Raw genomic sequence first — 14657 nt, forward strand, 5'->3', positions numbered from 1 at the left:
CTCATAACATGAAAAAGAATGTTACTACTTAAATTCACTTTTTTAAAAGAAAAATTTATGGCACACTATAAAGAATTTACGTCAGAGTATGTAACAAAGCTATTAGTCTCTTTTTTTTTGTTTTTAAGTGAACTACTGATGCAAACTTTTAAAGGAAATTAATTTCAAAACTGCTCATGCATGCATTTTTAATACTGTATGAGATTAATTATATCAAAGTTTGTTTTCTAGGTATTTGTTTCACATTTTTTATTCTATAATTACAGGAAATTTTTCTACAGTAAATAAGCTATTGATTCACATAGCCCAAAATTCTTGGGTTTGAGTGCACATTTAAAGTACGGGATGCATTTTCCAGCCTGGGCATGTAGGAAGGAAATTTTCTTCTTGCCCAGAGTTAAAATTGAGCTAGCTGTTTTTTCCTTGTTGTCTTCCTCCTTAAATGTCAAAATTGTGATATACACCAAACTCTCATTTAAAACCGTGTCTAGTATATAACTCAACATGTTGCCTTAGTTGTTCGTTTGTTAGACTTCGTAAGTTTATAAGCTGCTGGACTTTAAAATGTTGTCTGCCAACAAGTTGTTTGTAACAGAAGGCTTTAGTTGTCTATGAATCCACTAGTACAAAGGAAGTACTTCAGCCTGAGAAACTACATGGAAATATTAAAAATATTTCTACAGCTTAAAACACCTCAATGAAGTTCATTGAGGAAGTGGATTTTGAGTCCTTTCTTAAAAAAAAACCAAACCAAAACTACATAAAAATACTGATTTGTAAGTTTAAATATCCTTTTAGACTTTGTCTACTGTCCCAGCATGATTTTGTTAAAAAGAAAACTATTGTGATACTGCAGTATTTATATTCTAAATAAATATTCGCATGCACACACACAGAGCACACTTAAATACTTAGACATACAAGGGAAATCTAAATATTGTGACTTCCCAGTGAAGTAAGTATTCAGTTTGCCACACTGCTCCCACAACATCAGCTTTTCTTGTTGGCCACCTCAAACAGTCTTCTTGTAAAAATGACGTAGGATGTCTTACTGCTTGACTTAATATGGATTGCTACAAATTTTGGTGGAATCTTTTTGTGTTCTTGACAGGCAGGAAAACATGAAGCCATTGTAAAAAATGTACATGATCTCCTTGCAAAATTAGCTTGGGATTTCTCTCCTGAACAGCTTGATCACCTGTTCGATTGTTTTAAGGTAACTATGCATGTTTTGACTGTATTCAGGAAATGGGCTGTGAAGCTGGATACAGATTTGTGACTCTTTAAATGTCTACTTTCTACTTATTTTAGATATGGCCAGTTTCCTTGTGTTAGAAGACTTCTTAATGTGTAGCAAGTCTGTAATATTTAATATTAGAAGTGCTAGATTTTGCTGTTCTTTAATGACCATTCATTGTGAGATTTTCGATTTACTTCCTGTCTAAAGCAAAGGCTAGTTATGCTAGTTTAATTGACAGTTTTGTTTTCTGGTTTAAATGCTTTTAGGTAGTGCATGTCTGTTGAGGCTGTAGTATTAAAGTGACATTTAGCAATCCTAGCAATATTGAATTTTTCAAATAAAGTAAGTTATTTATCTTAAATACTTTTTTGCATTTGTTCCAAAATATTAAGTGTTGGTGATTTAGTAAATAACATTTTTCTCCTAGTATTAGAGTAGGTTTCGTCAAGTTTACCAGGCATTGCTACTTTTGATCTTTAAGTAGAGGAGATCAAGGACCTCTGTTCCCTGCTCCCCCAGCTTCCTCTTTATCATGTAATAATTTTTCTCTGGTTAACATTGATACAGAATGAAACAGTCTCAGGAAGATAATGTTGAATGTTTATAAACATAATAATTTGATTGAAATCACAAAACAACTTACTTCTGAAAGCTTATGTCATTCACTGGCTTTTTATGTATGCTAACATAAACATTTGTAGCTTCCAGTAATGGTGCTATCTGGTTTGTTTTACCGTTTCATTTTAGGAGTTGATCTGCTGTACTAGAAAATGCAAGCTAGCTTTGTAGACTGTTTCCTGTTTTCAGATGAATGTGTTATAGTCACAGTTTTCCTTACATGCAATTTGTGCTCTGATTAATGGGGGTCCTCTAGTTTGGTGAATATGGGTCTAATGATCTGTAATCCAGATACTGAACTAAATGCTCAGAAATTCTATGTGGAAACGGTCACAAGTTGTGTCTCACCTTGGGAGACGGATATGAAGTAATTTTATATTGGAAACTTATTCAGAAAAAGGTTAACTTAATGCAGAGGACGTTTGTTTCTGTCAGATTCAGAGGCACAAGTGATATTAAAATTTTACTCATTTAGTGATTATAAGTTATTTAAGAAGTCTTCTAAGTATAAGCACACGAGTTTTGAGAAAGCATTGCAAGAAACAGCTGAGTCCACTCTATTTTGACTGTTGGTGAACTTGTCAATAGTAATGTTAACTTTTACAGGCACATCTGTGATCTTTGTTTAAAGATTTTTTTTTTTTTTGTCTCAAGTTGATTATACTTTAGTTGTAAACACTAGAAGAGCTGTTCAATTGTCTGACATACATTGATCTAATGTGCAATTTTTAATGAAAGAAATTAATGTGATGTAATGTTAGTTACATCACTTCATTGTTGCATCATTTGTTAACGGTGCAGGTTATGTGTGGAATTTAAAAAAAAAAGACAAGACTGGTTTTCATATCAAATAAAATATTTTCTTAGGCAAGTTGGACAAATGCAAGCAAGAAACAGCGTGAGAAACTACTTGAGTTAATTCGTCGTCTTGCAGAGGATGACAAGGATGGTGTGATGGCACACAAAGTGCTGAACCTTTTGTGGAATTTGGCTCATAGTGATGATGTACCTGTTGATATCATGGACCAGGCTCTTAGTGCCCATATTAAAATCTTAGATTATAGCTGTTCACAGGTGAGTAATCTGGTATTTTCTATGGTGAAATCAGTCACTGACAGTTTCCTTCCATGCCCCGTGAAAAATTCAAGGGATTTGGTAATTGAACAAAAGTGTTCCTTATCATTGATTTGTATTATTCTACCAACATCCAGGTACTTTTAAAATGTTATGGGACATATTCTAAATAACACAGTTCGTGGTCTAATTGGAGAGAGTGAAATACATCAGTTTGCCTGTCTTGTTGCAATTGGTGACATACTGTAATGACCACATCGGAGGAATTGGAAAACAACCCTGCCAAAGTAAATAGGGAGAAAGGAAAAGCAGCCCCCCTCCTGTGTCTGCTTTTTTCCGAACTTGATTATGCTAATTTGTTTGGGTTGGGTGGTTTTTTTGGTTTTTTGGTTTTTTTTTAGTAAGTCCTTATGTCTTGTATAATATTAGAAAGGACCTCGCAAAGGAGAGTGAAAACATTTACACGCTCTACTTCCCCACCCAAACTTCTGTGGAAGTCTGCCACAATAATAATTCATTGTGGTTCAAAATTAATCCACTATCTGTCTTGATAGCCACTGGCAGGTTTTGTTTCTTAGTTGTTAAGAAGCAGTTCTCATTGTTTCTTGATATTTTATAGCAGTTTACTCTGAGTACCAGTGAGTAGAAATACATGAAAGAAGGGAAGGAGCAAATTATTTAAACACGGATGATCCTATGTAGCTAAAGGTTTTCTTAAATACGTACTGGATGCTTGAGTGCTTGAAGGCAGAGAGTTTGTAACACATGGTAGCTTCTGCCAACATGTAGTTCTGCTCAGATACTTTTCTTGTGCTTGTATGCTTCAGAACTCAGCTGATCTAGTATTTGTGTGGCTTTGCATGTTCTGTTCTATATTGGAAACAAAGTTGGGGAATGATGATAGTTTCTGCAATATACTTGATTTTTATTTTAAACGCTTGTTCTTTAAGGACCGAGATACACAAAAGATCCAGTGGATAGATCGTTTTATAGAAGAGCTTCGCACAAATGACAAATGGGTCATTCCTGCACTGAAACAAATTAGAGAAATTTGCAGTTTGTTTGGTGAAGCACCACAAAACTTGAGGTAAGAATGGAATGCAAATAAAATTTTGTCTGTTAAAAGTTGAATGGGTTGGAATGAGGCAAATTTAAAAATTTTTTTTACAAGAGGCAGGGAAAGCATAAGTAAAATCCTAACCTGTGTTTGAAAATGTTCTTGAGTTTGTTTTAGTATGTATAAATAGCCTCTAGAAATTTAGACACCTAGGCTTACCAAGAGAGCATTAACTGTTTCCTCAAACATGCTTCTATTAATTTTTAGAATAGTAGACTGATCGGTGGAAAATCTGGGTTTGGTTTTTTATTATCCATGAACTTCCCTGCCTAACAATGGAATTAGTTTACAAAGTATAAATATATTTTATGTGCATATATGTATGTGTGCACACACATACACACACACACACACACACAAACATACCCACCCATCCCTATTCTTTGATGATAAATTTATACAGGTCATCTAGCTTATATACTTGAAATCAAAGGTGACTTTGTCTGGGAAAAATACTCTACTGATTCTCTCTCCTGAATGGAAGAGATTAGAAATGTGTTGGGTTTGTTTTATTGATGGGTTTTTATTGTTGTTGTTGTTGTTGTTGTTTTGGGGTGGGGTGGGTTTTTTGTTTGTTTGTTTTTAAAAGGAAGAAGAAAAGAAAAGCCATTGTCTGTTTGGACTTCTTAAAATATATGTGCTTGTTTTCATTATTTTAAATGTTTTCTCACTACAGAAATACTTGAGATTCTATGCCCTTAACAGTTTTTGTATTCATGTAAGAATTTCTGCAAACTCCAGACAAATGGTCTTTGCTTATCAGTGTTGCATAATTGCTTTGTTTTAAATTTTTGTAAGCAGGTAAACTATTCAAATCAGTGTTGTTATTACAGTCTGCTTACAAGAAGGATCAAGGCAGGGAAAGTTGAAGAACTTAAGCCTTCAGTTTACATAACGCTATATTCTTACTAATACCGTTTTAAGGACCTGTGATAATATTGCTTTCCCGACTTCTGGAGGTTTCTTTATTCATTTAGTTTGCAACATCTTCCTCAGTTTTCATGACACTTTAATCCTTTACAGTTTCACATTAATGATTGCTCGGCTTTTCCAACAAGGTCACAAAGTTACCTGCTTATTAGCAGATAAGTCTGTTTTCTGTGTCTTGGAGTCCTTAACCTTTTATATGCTGTATGATCTAGGTGAATGTAGCTACCTAGTTATTCATGGTACTTGTTCAAGTTGAATGCTTTTTAGCACAAGACCTTAACAAAGAGGCTTTGCTTTAAGTAATTATTGAAGCAGAGCTTGTTCAAGGCACTGTTTCTGCTCTGAATTAATCTTGGGAGGATCCTAACTTCCTGTGATTGTGGAAATTTAGGTTCCCTGTATGGTATATGTACAGTTAGATGGCTTGAATCTCTCTCCTTTTTTTTGTCAGACCATCTCTTCCATTCCTCAGATTTCATGGAAATCTGCATTGCAGTATGTAATAATACCTCATTTTTATGCAGAATTTGAAAACACATATGGCAGAAAAGTAAACTTTAATTCAAAGGTTTTAATCAAGGGACTTCAAAAGACCTATTCCTGTCGAGAAGCCTTTGTTAGCAAGATAACGTTGAGGGAGTTGTTTTAGTCAGGTAGTATTACTGCCCACGTGACTGGGAAACCTAGTGAGTGAAAATACCATTTTGAAGTAATCAGTGACTTTCCAGTCCTCTGAGTTTTCTGATAACTCTTAACATTGATAGAGTTTGGAAATTGTAATGCATGTGTCTAATACCTGTTCCTGTCAGCATACCTTATTTGATTTAAAACTTCAATCTCTAGCATACTTCTAGAATTCAGATTGAAAATATATCAAAACAGATGTTTGTGACAACTGCCTCAAAAACATTTCACAGAGCTTTCTGTGTGCAACTTTAATCCCATAATCTATATACTGCTCTTTTGGGGTGGTTCAGTTTATTGGCACTGGCAATTAAAAGTTCGGTCCAGAACAGCTAAGACTGCTGATTCTTGGCAAAAATAAGTATAAATTATGTTATGCCATTGGCACTGCAGAGATTCTTTTGAGGAGGAGGATTTAATTGTTGCTAGTTATTCATGCAGTTGAGCAAAGTGACGAATTGGTTATACAATTGCTTTGGCAAAATTTAACTCCCTAACCACAAAGAAATGCTACATGTTTTGGGAAGTTTAGCTTAACCAGAATTGCAACAGCACAAGAAAATAATTCTTATTTTAATGTCTGCTTTTAATGGTACATAGCATTTGTTCGTCTAGCAGAACTCTCAGCTTAAAAAGCCAAGTTACATGTGCAGTATTATGTTGGGCGTGTTATATATGTGCAGATAAATTTTTTTTTTAATCCATTTAATTTAAGTTGTTTGGAATTTTGCCTTTGTCACTTTGCCAATATTTTTCTAGCAAATAAGCGTGCATTCTAACTATGAAATGTCCTTTTTGGTATTTCCAAAGTACTTTAGCATCCATTTCAAAATGCTAGTTTTTCTTCTTGTACATTGGCTTTTGATATCCATTTAGTAGAAACACAATGAAAAGATGAGTTTTGCTGTTAACTTCAATTTTTCATGCTCCTCAGTTATTACTAAAGGAATATGTCCCAATGGCAACATCATCATACAGCCTAACCTCATGTTTAAGGAATAATTCTGTAGTTGCATGTGGAGTTTGCTTTTATTCTAGAAAGTCTTGTCAGACCAGCTTTTTTCGGTGCCTAAAGACAGTTGTCTTGCCTTTGACTCCATCCTAGCAGATGATCAAAATAACACCTTAAATGTTGCTCACAAATACTACGTAACAACTCACAACTCATAGCTCATAAGTCTATAGTTATTACAGTTACTCAACTTTTAGAAGTAGTTGCTAACCAAGATGAATTCGTGTGTCCAGATTTACTGTTTGCGCATGTGTTTGAGAAAGGAGAAAAGTAAAAAATGTCTAGCGCAGAAGATTTATTTAGTCTTCTGCCGATAAAGCTTTCTTTTTGCTATACTTTATAAGATTTATATAAATGCATTATCTTATGATTATATACACTCCAGTAGCTTGATACACTGCAAAATACCCTGTGTTGCTTCTGCTTGTTCCTTTAGTTGTTTCATTATATGTGTTTCCCAAATAGTCAGTATTCTTATTTACTGTTAGCCTTTGTAAGTGCATTTCTCTATCTAGAGGTAACTTCTCAGGTAGCCACTAAAACAGAGACATCCAGTCTTTTGCTGGTTTTGCTGCTGGTTTATGCTGAGCAAGGAGGGTTGGCAGAGATGGAATGAAATGTAATTGGAAAGTTTCTCAAAGTGAAAACAGAGGGTGTTCTTTCTGGGTATATGAAGTCCTGTATGTTTTCTTCCTTCATGCTTCCATCCATTTTGTTTTCTCTCTGACAAATTTCTGGGTCTTTTTTTTCTTTTTTTTTTTTCTTTTAACACAATTTGTGTTTTAAGTGCCTCTTTCAAGCTGTTTGGGAAAGCTGCATATTATGAAATTTAATCTTCTGAAGATCTCTGTGCTTAGCAGGCCAAATTCTGTTGGTTGCAGATAATAAAATTATTGGAAGGATGTTGATGGCTTCTGTCTTTTAAACCCAGATTGACAGTGATCTTTGGCCCAGTGAATCAATTTATCTGTTGTTGTTACATCTACAGTGAAATGTGGTTATCAGCTGCAAGATCATTATCAGCTGATGCTGGAACTGGGATTTCTTGCCTTCCCTGCTGTTCTCAAAAGGTGTGGCACTACTGTAGAGTGCTGTAGGTCATACAGTATGGAGACCCTGTTTCCTAGGAAGGTTGAAAATTCCTACCTGTAATCCATTCAGCTAATGCTGGGGTTTACTTTCTTAAGTTTTGAAGGAAAGGAGGACTGTTCTAAAATCACATTTATATTTCATCAGGGCAGGCTATGGGATCAGCTGAGTGGCAATACAATGAGGAATCCCCCCCTGCTGCTGCTTCTTTTTTTTTCTCTCTTTTTCTCTTTACCATGAAAGAGCAGCACAATTTTGTATTGTTTATGCAGCTGAGATCAGTGCTCTGATCTAAAGAAGTTGAGGCATTTTGAGACTGTTCTGCAGAGGTGATTAGTCCCTAAGTTCTAGAATTTGATAGTATTCATGGCATGTGGGTTTCAGACCCAAGCTCTGTGTTTTCTCTGGCAGTTTACTTTTGTAATCTAAATATGTCTAGTATTGTTTAAGAGCAGCATTTTTGGTCAGATCTTGATAATACACTTAAATTGTCATTATTTATTTATTTGGAGTACTTTTTTACTTGAACTTTTCTGTTTTTTCTTAGACTACATGTTCTGCATACCTATGCTTTTCTATGTTTGTACTAACATTTTTTCAGATAGCTACTTTTAGAAAAAAACAAACAGTGCAGAGTTGTGCAGTTTTTTGAAGTATTGAAAGAATTGGCGTGATTATTGGCTAGCGTTCTTTCACTATAATTCTAAGACCTTGAGCTTGCATTTTGAAAAGTCACCTAGTTTTACTTATTGTTTTAATTTTAAATTCAGAAAATAGTATTAGATGGATGTAGAAGAAACTGTGGTTATGCGTATTGTAGTTATACTACAGTTGAAGGTCTCTATCTTTACTGTGTGGTTTGTGGGCAGGTATTTCTATTCCTGTCTTGCTGCAGATATGCTTCCTCCAGCATACTGAGTGGCTCGGATTGCTTTGATATTTTTCATACATACTGTGTCTGTATAATCCTCATAAATTATCTGCTTTTAATAACTGATAAGAACTGTTGATGTGTCGGAAGAAAAAAGAAAAATATTGTCAGAGACTTAATATGCTTTCTATTGGAGACATTTTAGGAAAATTTGGAACTTGCATTAAAGATGAGTTTCTTCAATTGATTTCTGAACTGTTAGGTGCAAGACTCTCTGCTTATAACATTTGTATTTTAATTTCAGTCAAACTCAGCGAAGTCCACATGTGTTTTACCGACATGACTTAATCAATCAACTTCAGCACAATCATGCCCTAGTTACACTGGTTGCAGAAAATCTCTCTGCCTATATGGAAAGCATGAGGCAGTATGCTAAAGGTAAGTTTTAAAATAGAAATTGCCTCATAGAGCGTATGAAAACTCCAGTTGAAAATGGAGTTAAAAGCAATAACTATTAAGTTTATTTGTTTAATTTTCGAACATCTGTGGGGTTGATAGCCTTTGTGGTGTCTGATTAGGCAAGAAAAGCTTAAAATGTAGACATTTTGTTTCATAATTGAAAATGTGGTGTGTTTTACAGCAGAATATGGGGAAGTGGTAGCTCTTGGTTATCTGTGGGTTGATAAACATGATCTTGCCCTACTTAGGCTAGGGTAGTTATTTTTGTGGAAGGTCCTAATAATAATCTTGGATTTTGTCCCACTTCTAGTTTTGAATTTTTGTAGGCTCCTTTGAGAAGTTTTTTAATCACCTCTATTTGAAGCCAGTGTTTGGAATTTGTCAGGGAGAAGGTCTTTAAACCACAGGGATACCATTTCTTTTTGCCATGCAACTTCCATTTCTGTTTAGTTGCTTTCTCGCTGCATTTGTTAGCAGCAGCACTTTGGCAGCACATCATGTTAGTATTTATATATTTCAGGCTAAACTCAACCTTTCCCTGATGAGTTTACACTCTTATTGTGGATTAGCTTTCTAGCTGCTGAGGTGAGGTAGAAATAGGGAAGTGGAGGAGAGTGATGGATCAGGAAACTCCTTGTTACACTGGACCACATTAGTTTATATGTAGAATTAAGCCAACAGAAGTGAGAGGAGGAGATTTATGGCTCCCCCCACCCCCATCTACTTTACTGACTGGAACTAAGGACTTTTCTACTCCATCATGATAACACCCTACCAGCCTTTCAGTTACATCTCAAAAACGATGCAGTACATTACGTAGGAATTCAATATAGATTGTTCAGCGAGGACAGGATATTTGCACATTGTAAAGTGCGTGTGTGTTCCAGCACTTGAGTAAGTTGCCTAGACACCTTTAATTTTGGAATTCATTTAATTTTGGAGTACTTGATAAAAAATATCCAAAACACGTCCTTGAAGACTTGTGTGAATAGTGGTGCTATACGAAGATGATAGCTTCAGCCAGGTATAGGTCAACGAGAATGACCTTTAAGCTAAATCTGCATACTGCAGCTATATTTCTCTGCTCAACAATACATGAGGGGGGGTACCCTAATTTAAGTTCCTTAATGATGGCATTGCACAAATTAATGTTAAAATAATACTAAATGCTTTGTTCTGTTCTCAGGCCATACTGTCTTGGGCTTAGTTTTTTCCAGGAAGGTGGAATAGAACAAGTTATTTCATGTAACTTCCGTAAGCTGTTGGAGTGCTCTTTAACTTTGCTGAAGTGACACAAAAATGCAATTTCATTTATAACAAACTTCGCATCTTAAGTATATGGATAGCTTAGAATCTGTGATTCTATGATTGTCTCCTTCTCTTGGACTTTGGCTGGTTATGTAATCTGGGGTTTGGCCTCAGGGTTAGGAAGGAAACATAATCAACAACTATATTCTAATGCAATGTTGTCTTTGTCCAAAAATAGTCTACAGATAGTGGTAATATACGAACTATTATTCATTCATTTCAATTATTTTTGAACTCTGAAGCCAAAAGGTCATTTTTGACAATGTTGTTTACCTATCAAATTGTTGATGACTTTGGCAGAAAAATTAGGCTGATGTCTTGCATGATTCTTTTCTGGTGCCAAAAACCATGTCCCATTACCCTGCCCCTCCCCACCTATAATGACTCGGTAAAGCAGTAATATAAACATCTTCAGCACGGTAGGAATTACAAGTGTGCAAAGAGTTTAAATTGAATCTAATTATAAAGCAATTAAATTGTGCTTTCTTGAGACAAAGCTGCTGCAGAACTTCTACTTGTTTGGATCAGAGTACAAAACCAGATGAACAATAGTGTGGCTTTCTTTTTTTATTTAGATGCTTCATTACATGATTAAGGGCAGCCAGAAAATGTCTCCTAATGTTCCAAATACTGTATTAAGATGGTAATACATAGTTCCTGTGCAACTTTCCTTTCAGTTTCAGTTTTATATACTAAATAGGGCAGAACATAGAACACTGTGAAGTTTGCTTTCCATGTCTTCCTGGAGGGGGAGAAAAGATGCCAGGGTGGGGTGGGGGCTGGGCAGGGAAGGGAATAAATGAAAGGAGAAGAAAGAAGATAATGATTGTGAGGGCAGAAAGAAGTGGACAGCTGTACAATTAAGCTTAGCTGAAGAAGGTGAATGAGACAGAGAAAATTCAAGGCAAACATCCAGGCAACACAAGTTAAATGCCATGGGGGGGGGGGGGGAAATCCAGTTGCCCACAGATCTTTTTGGCAGTTAACGCCATGATTACTGTGTAATTTGTGATTATTTTTTTAATTCATTTTGAATTTGCCATATTTTTATTTTCCTTGAAGGCTTCCATAGTTGCATTGTGTGATGGAGAACAGTGTTCCTATTCTCCTGTTATTCAGTAATGCATGTTCTTTTCCATCATACTCCCTTTTATATGTTTGCCTTTTTAAGGTTAAAGAAAAGCCTAATCTATGTTTCAGAATTTTTTCCATGATCTATGACTTTCTCTTCTACTGAAATCACCCTTTCTTCCAACTCTTAAGTCCTCCATGAAATGAGACAACTGCTATTGCATTGTGTAGTCCTGAAGGAGGACATCACAGTTTCATCTTTTTGACTATTTATTGCAGACCTTTTGAAAATTTTAAAAGATTGCTAGCCAGTTCTCCTTTATCTTCTGGGTTTTTTTTAAATAATAAAAAAATCCAAAGTGGTAATGAAATGTAATTATTTGTAGAAGTTGTGCCAAATGATCATCTATGTGTGTTTATCACTAATTATACTTTTCAACCAGTCATTTTTTGATCTACAGTTTCTATGTTCATTCTTCTGCTCCTGTATGTAGAAAGAATTTTTAAGATCACACTTGGACTTACTGTGGGATGCACAGCATAGAAAATAAATCGGGCAAATGTAGAAAGAAGCCGAGATGGAGAATATTTCAGGCGACTGAATTTTTTTTGTAGTTCAGAGTTTTTCAGAATTCTTAAGTACATACATACTGCCTTTGGGCAACTGACTGGCCTTTAATACCTGTATTCTTCTATCATTGCCACTATTGACACTTGTGTCTGTGAATTAATCTCTATTCAGGAAAAAAAAAGCCCAGACAGTCCCCATAGTTAAAACAAACAAACACCACCACCACCTCCCCCCCAACAAAACAAAATCAAACAAAAATCCACCCAAAACACCCAACACTTGAAGTCATTAGTTTTAATTTCTCTGCAATATGCTTATCTACTGTAATTGTTTCTTCTGTTAGACCCACAGCATATTTTTCAGGTTTTCTACTTCTAATACTAAATAAATTTTGTTCTACTACTTTTATATTCTTTCTTCAGAATTTTTTTCACATTTCTTCTTTTGATAATTGCCTATTTGTGCTTACTTCATTAGGATTATAATTTAAATTTTTGAAGGATTTCTGGTGAACATAATGTCTCCAGTTCTGTAGACATCAGTTAACTACTAGTCTTCTGTTTTCCCTTTTATGTGATTTTTAAGTTAATGTACCTTTTGCACTTGTATATAGAAAACAGTGTTTATGACAATTCTTTTTCTCTGAATTTTGATGATGCACATCAGCTGTTAAACTTGTTTGTTTTCGTTTTGGGTTTTTTTTCCCCTCCTTGATATAATAGGAGAATACTGATTTTCCGTTCTGAGGATAAATTTTACTATGAGTCTGGAAGTTGTCGTGATACAGTCTCCTACAGCTGGGTCATCTAAGTTAAACGCAGTCTGTTTAGTTAAATGCAAACCTTTGCAAATAAGAAATATGGGATTAATTAGTCTATAATGGAGCTGTCATAATGAACATTTGTCATGATGAAATATTACTAGTACAGATCAAGGTAGTGCGAGTACAGATATAGATTGTATCTCTAATTAAAAAAACAAAACAAAACAAACCCCAACATCCCCCCCCCCAAACCAAACACCAAGGCAAGCCACACCAAAACCATGTTACTATGAAGCAAACAGCTGTTTGTTAAACAAAACATTATGCTGAGATCTGAGATTTGATAAAATGCAGGCAAAAGTTTGACTACTTGCCTTACTTTCAAATTATTCAACAACTTCTGTTTCAAGCTTGTTGGTATTACAGGCTTTTGTTTTTTGTACTTGGAAACTTTCAGTAAATAAAGTTGTCATATACTTTCTTCCTCTAAGTGATGTCATGTACATAGCTACTTATAAAGGTGTTAAAGAAGTGGAGTCGTGATTTCCTCTGGAGAGGAAAAAAACTAAAAATGGAAAACTGAAATTTTGGAAAAGATGCTCTGTAACAAAACTAAAGCATCCTCAGAAAAAAACACTGGATAATCTGAATTATGCTTGGTATACTTTTATTTTAACTGACTTCTGACTTCAAACTGACTACTTGAAATAAGGAAGTTGATTTGAATAGGTAGAATGCAGGGTCTTAATTGTTCTGTAACACTTCCATTATACTGAATAATGAGCTCATGCATCTGCACAGAATTGTTTGTTGATTTGATTATAGACTTCAGTGGTCTTTGTCTATACCCATTTTAATTTAGGATGAAGTTTTAACTGGTAGCAGGCTGCTGAAAATTATTTTCATACACCTTAATGAAAATTTATTGGGTTTTGAGTGGTTTTAATTATATTCAGACAATCAAGTCTTCAAACACGTCCTGTCTTTTAGAGTCAGCATGTCTTTTCTGAATGTATTGTCTAATAAAACTGTTTATATTTGCAGAGCATGGTGAATATGATCCTCAAACTGTAAGACCAGGAAGCAGATACAGTCATGTGCAGGAAGTACAGGAGCGACTGAATTTCTTACGGTTAGTTTTAACTTGATCATTTGTTTAACTTCTGTAAGAATATTTTAAATTAAAAAAAAAAAAAAAAAGACCACCTTGGTATCTCTTTCTCTTACCTAGCTTTAAGTTGGTGTGTTAACTTCTTTCAAAACTCAGATGCAAAAATACACGAATGTTTTTGATTTTGTTTGTGGTTTGTTTTTGGGTTTTTTTTGCCAGAGGGCTTCTATGCTAGTATGGGAATATTCAAATAAAGTTTATTAGGATCTTTGCAGTCCAAGGCTCTGATTCTGCACTAAGATTTGTATGGGCTTTTTCTGTCTGTGTGCAGAACCCTACTGACTTGCATACAGTGTGCATGTGGATACAGTTACATACATATCGGAGTAACTGAGCTGAAAATTTAAAATATTCCATGTAGGTATATGTCCATGTGTCCTTCTTTGTTGTACCACACTAGATTTAAATCCATGATCATAAAACTGACATATGCTTTTGTCAGACACTGATGTTAGGTTGTCAGCAACTGAGCCTTAGAAAGAGGTTGGAATAAAAAAATTATTTGAATGACTTTTGACCAGCTGCTGTTTGAGTAAAATAAGAAAAAGTATCTCTGCTCATCACAGAGCTGCAGTATGTTGATGCTTTTTAGGCTATGTCTCTCTCAGCTTTTTCTTACTTGGTGTTAACCTTCTTTTAGACAAGTAAAAATACATGAACTGTCAAACTGTCAAGTTCT

General features: G+C 35.0%; 2 protein-coding genes across 4 annotated transcripts in view; one reads left to right on the plus strand and one right to left on the minus strand.

Moving 5' to 3' along the window:
- Positions 1-14657, minus strand: part of RPL8 (ribosomal protein L8) — a 161739-nt gene that overhangs the window by 81837 nt on the left and 65245 nt on the right. The gene's annotated exons all lie outside the window — the stretch shown is intronic.
- USP9X (ubiquitin specific peptidase 9 X-linked) overlaps positions 1-14657 on the plus strand; it is a 105045-nt gene that overhangs the window by 41536 nt on the left and 48852 nt on the right. For all 3 annotated transcript variants that reach the window (XM_052794155.1, XM_052794153.1, XM_052794154.1), the window contains exons 11-15: positions 1112-1216; positions 2726-2932; positions 3883-4019; positions 8940-9073; positions 13852-13939. In XM_052794155.1, coding sequence (XP_052650115.1) covers positions 1112-1216; positions 2726-2932; positions 3883-4019; positions 8940-9073; positions 13852-13939 — 671 coding nt within the window. The remainder of the gene's footprint in view (positions 1-1111; positions 1217-2725; positions 2933-3882; positions 4020-8939; positions 9074-13851; positions 13940-14657) is intronic.

This window comes from Harpia harpyja, chromosome 8 (genome assembly GCF_026419915.1).
Source record: "Harpia harpyja isolate bHarHar1 chromosome 8, bHarHar1 primary haplotype, whole genome shotgun sequence".
NCBI lineage: Eukaryota > Metazoa > Chordata > Aves > Accipitriformes > Accipitridae > Harpia > Harpia harpyja.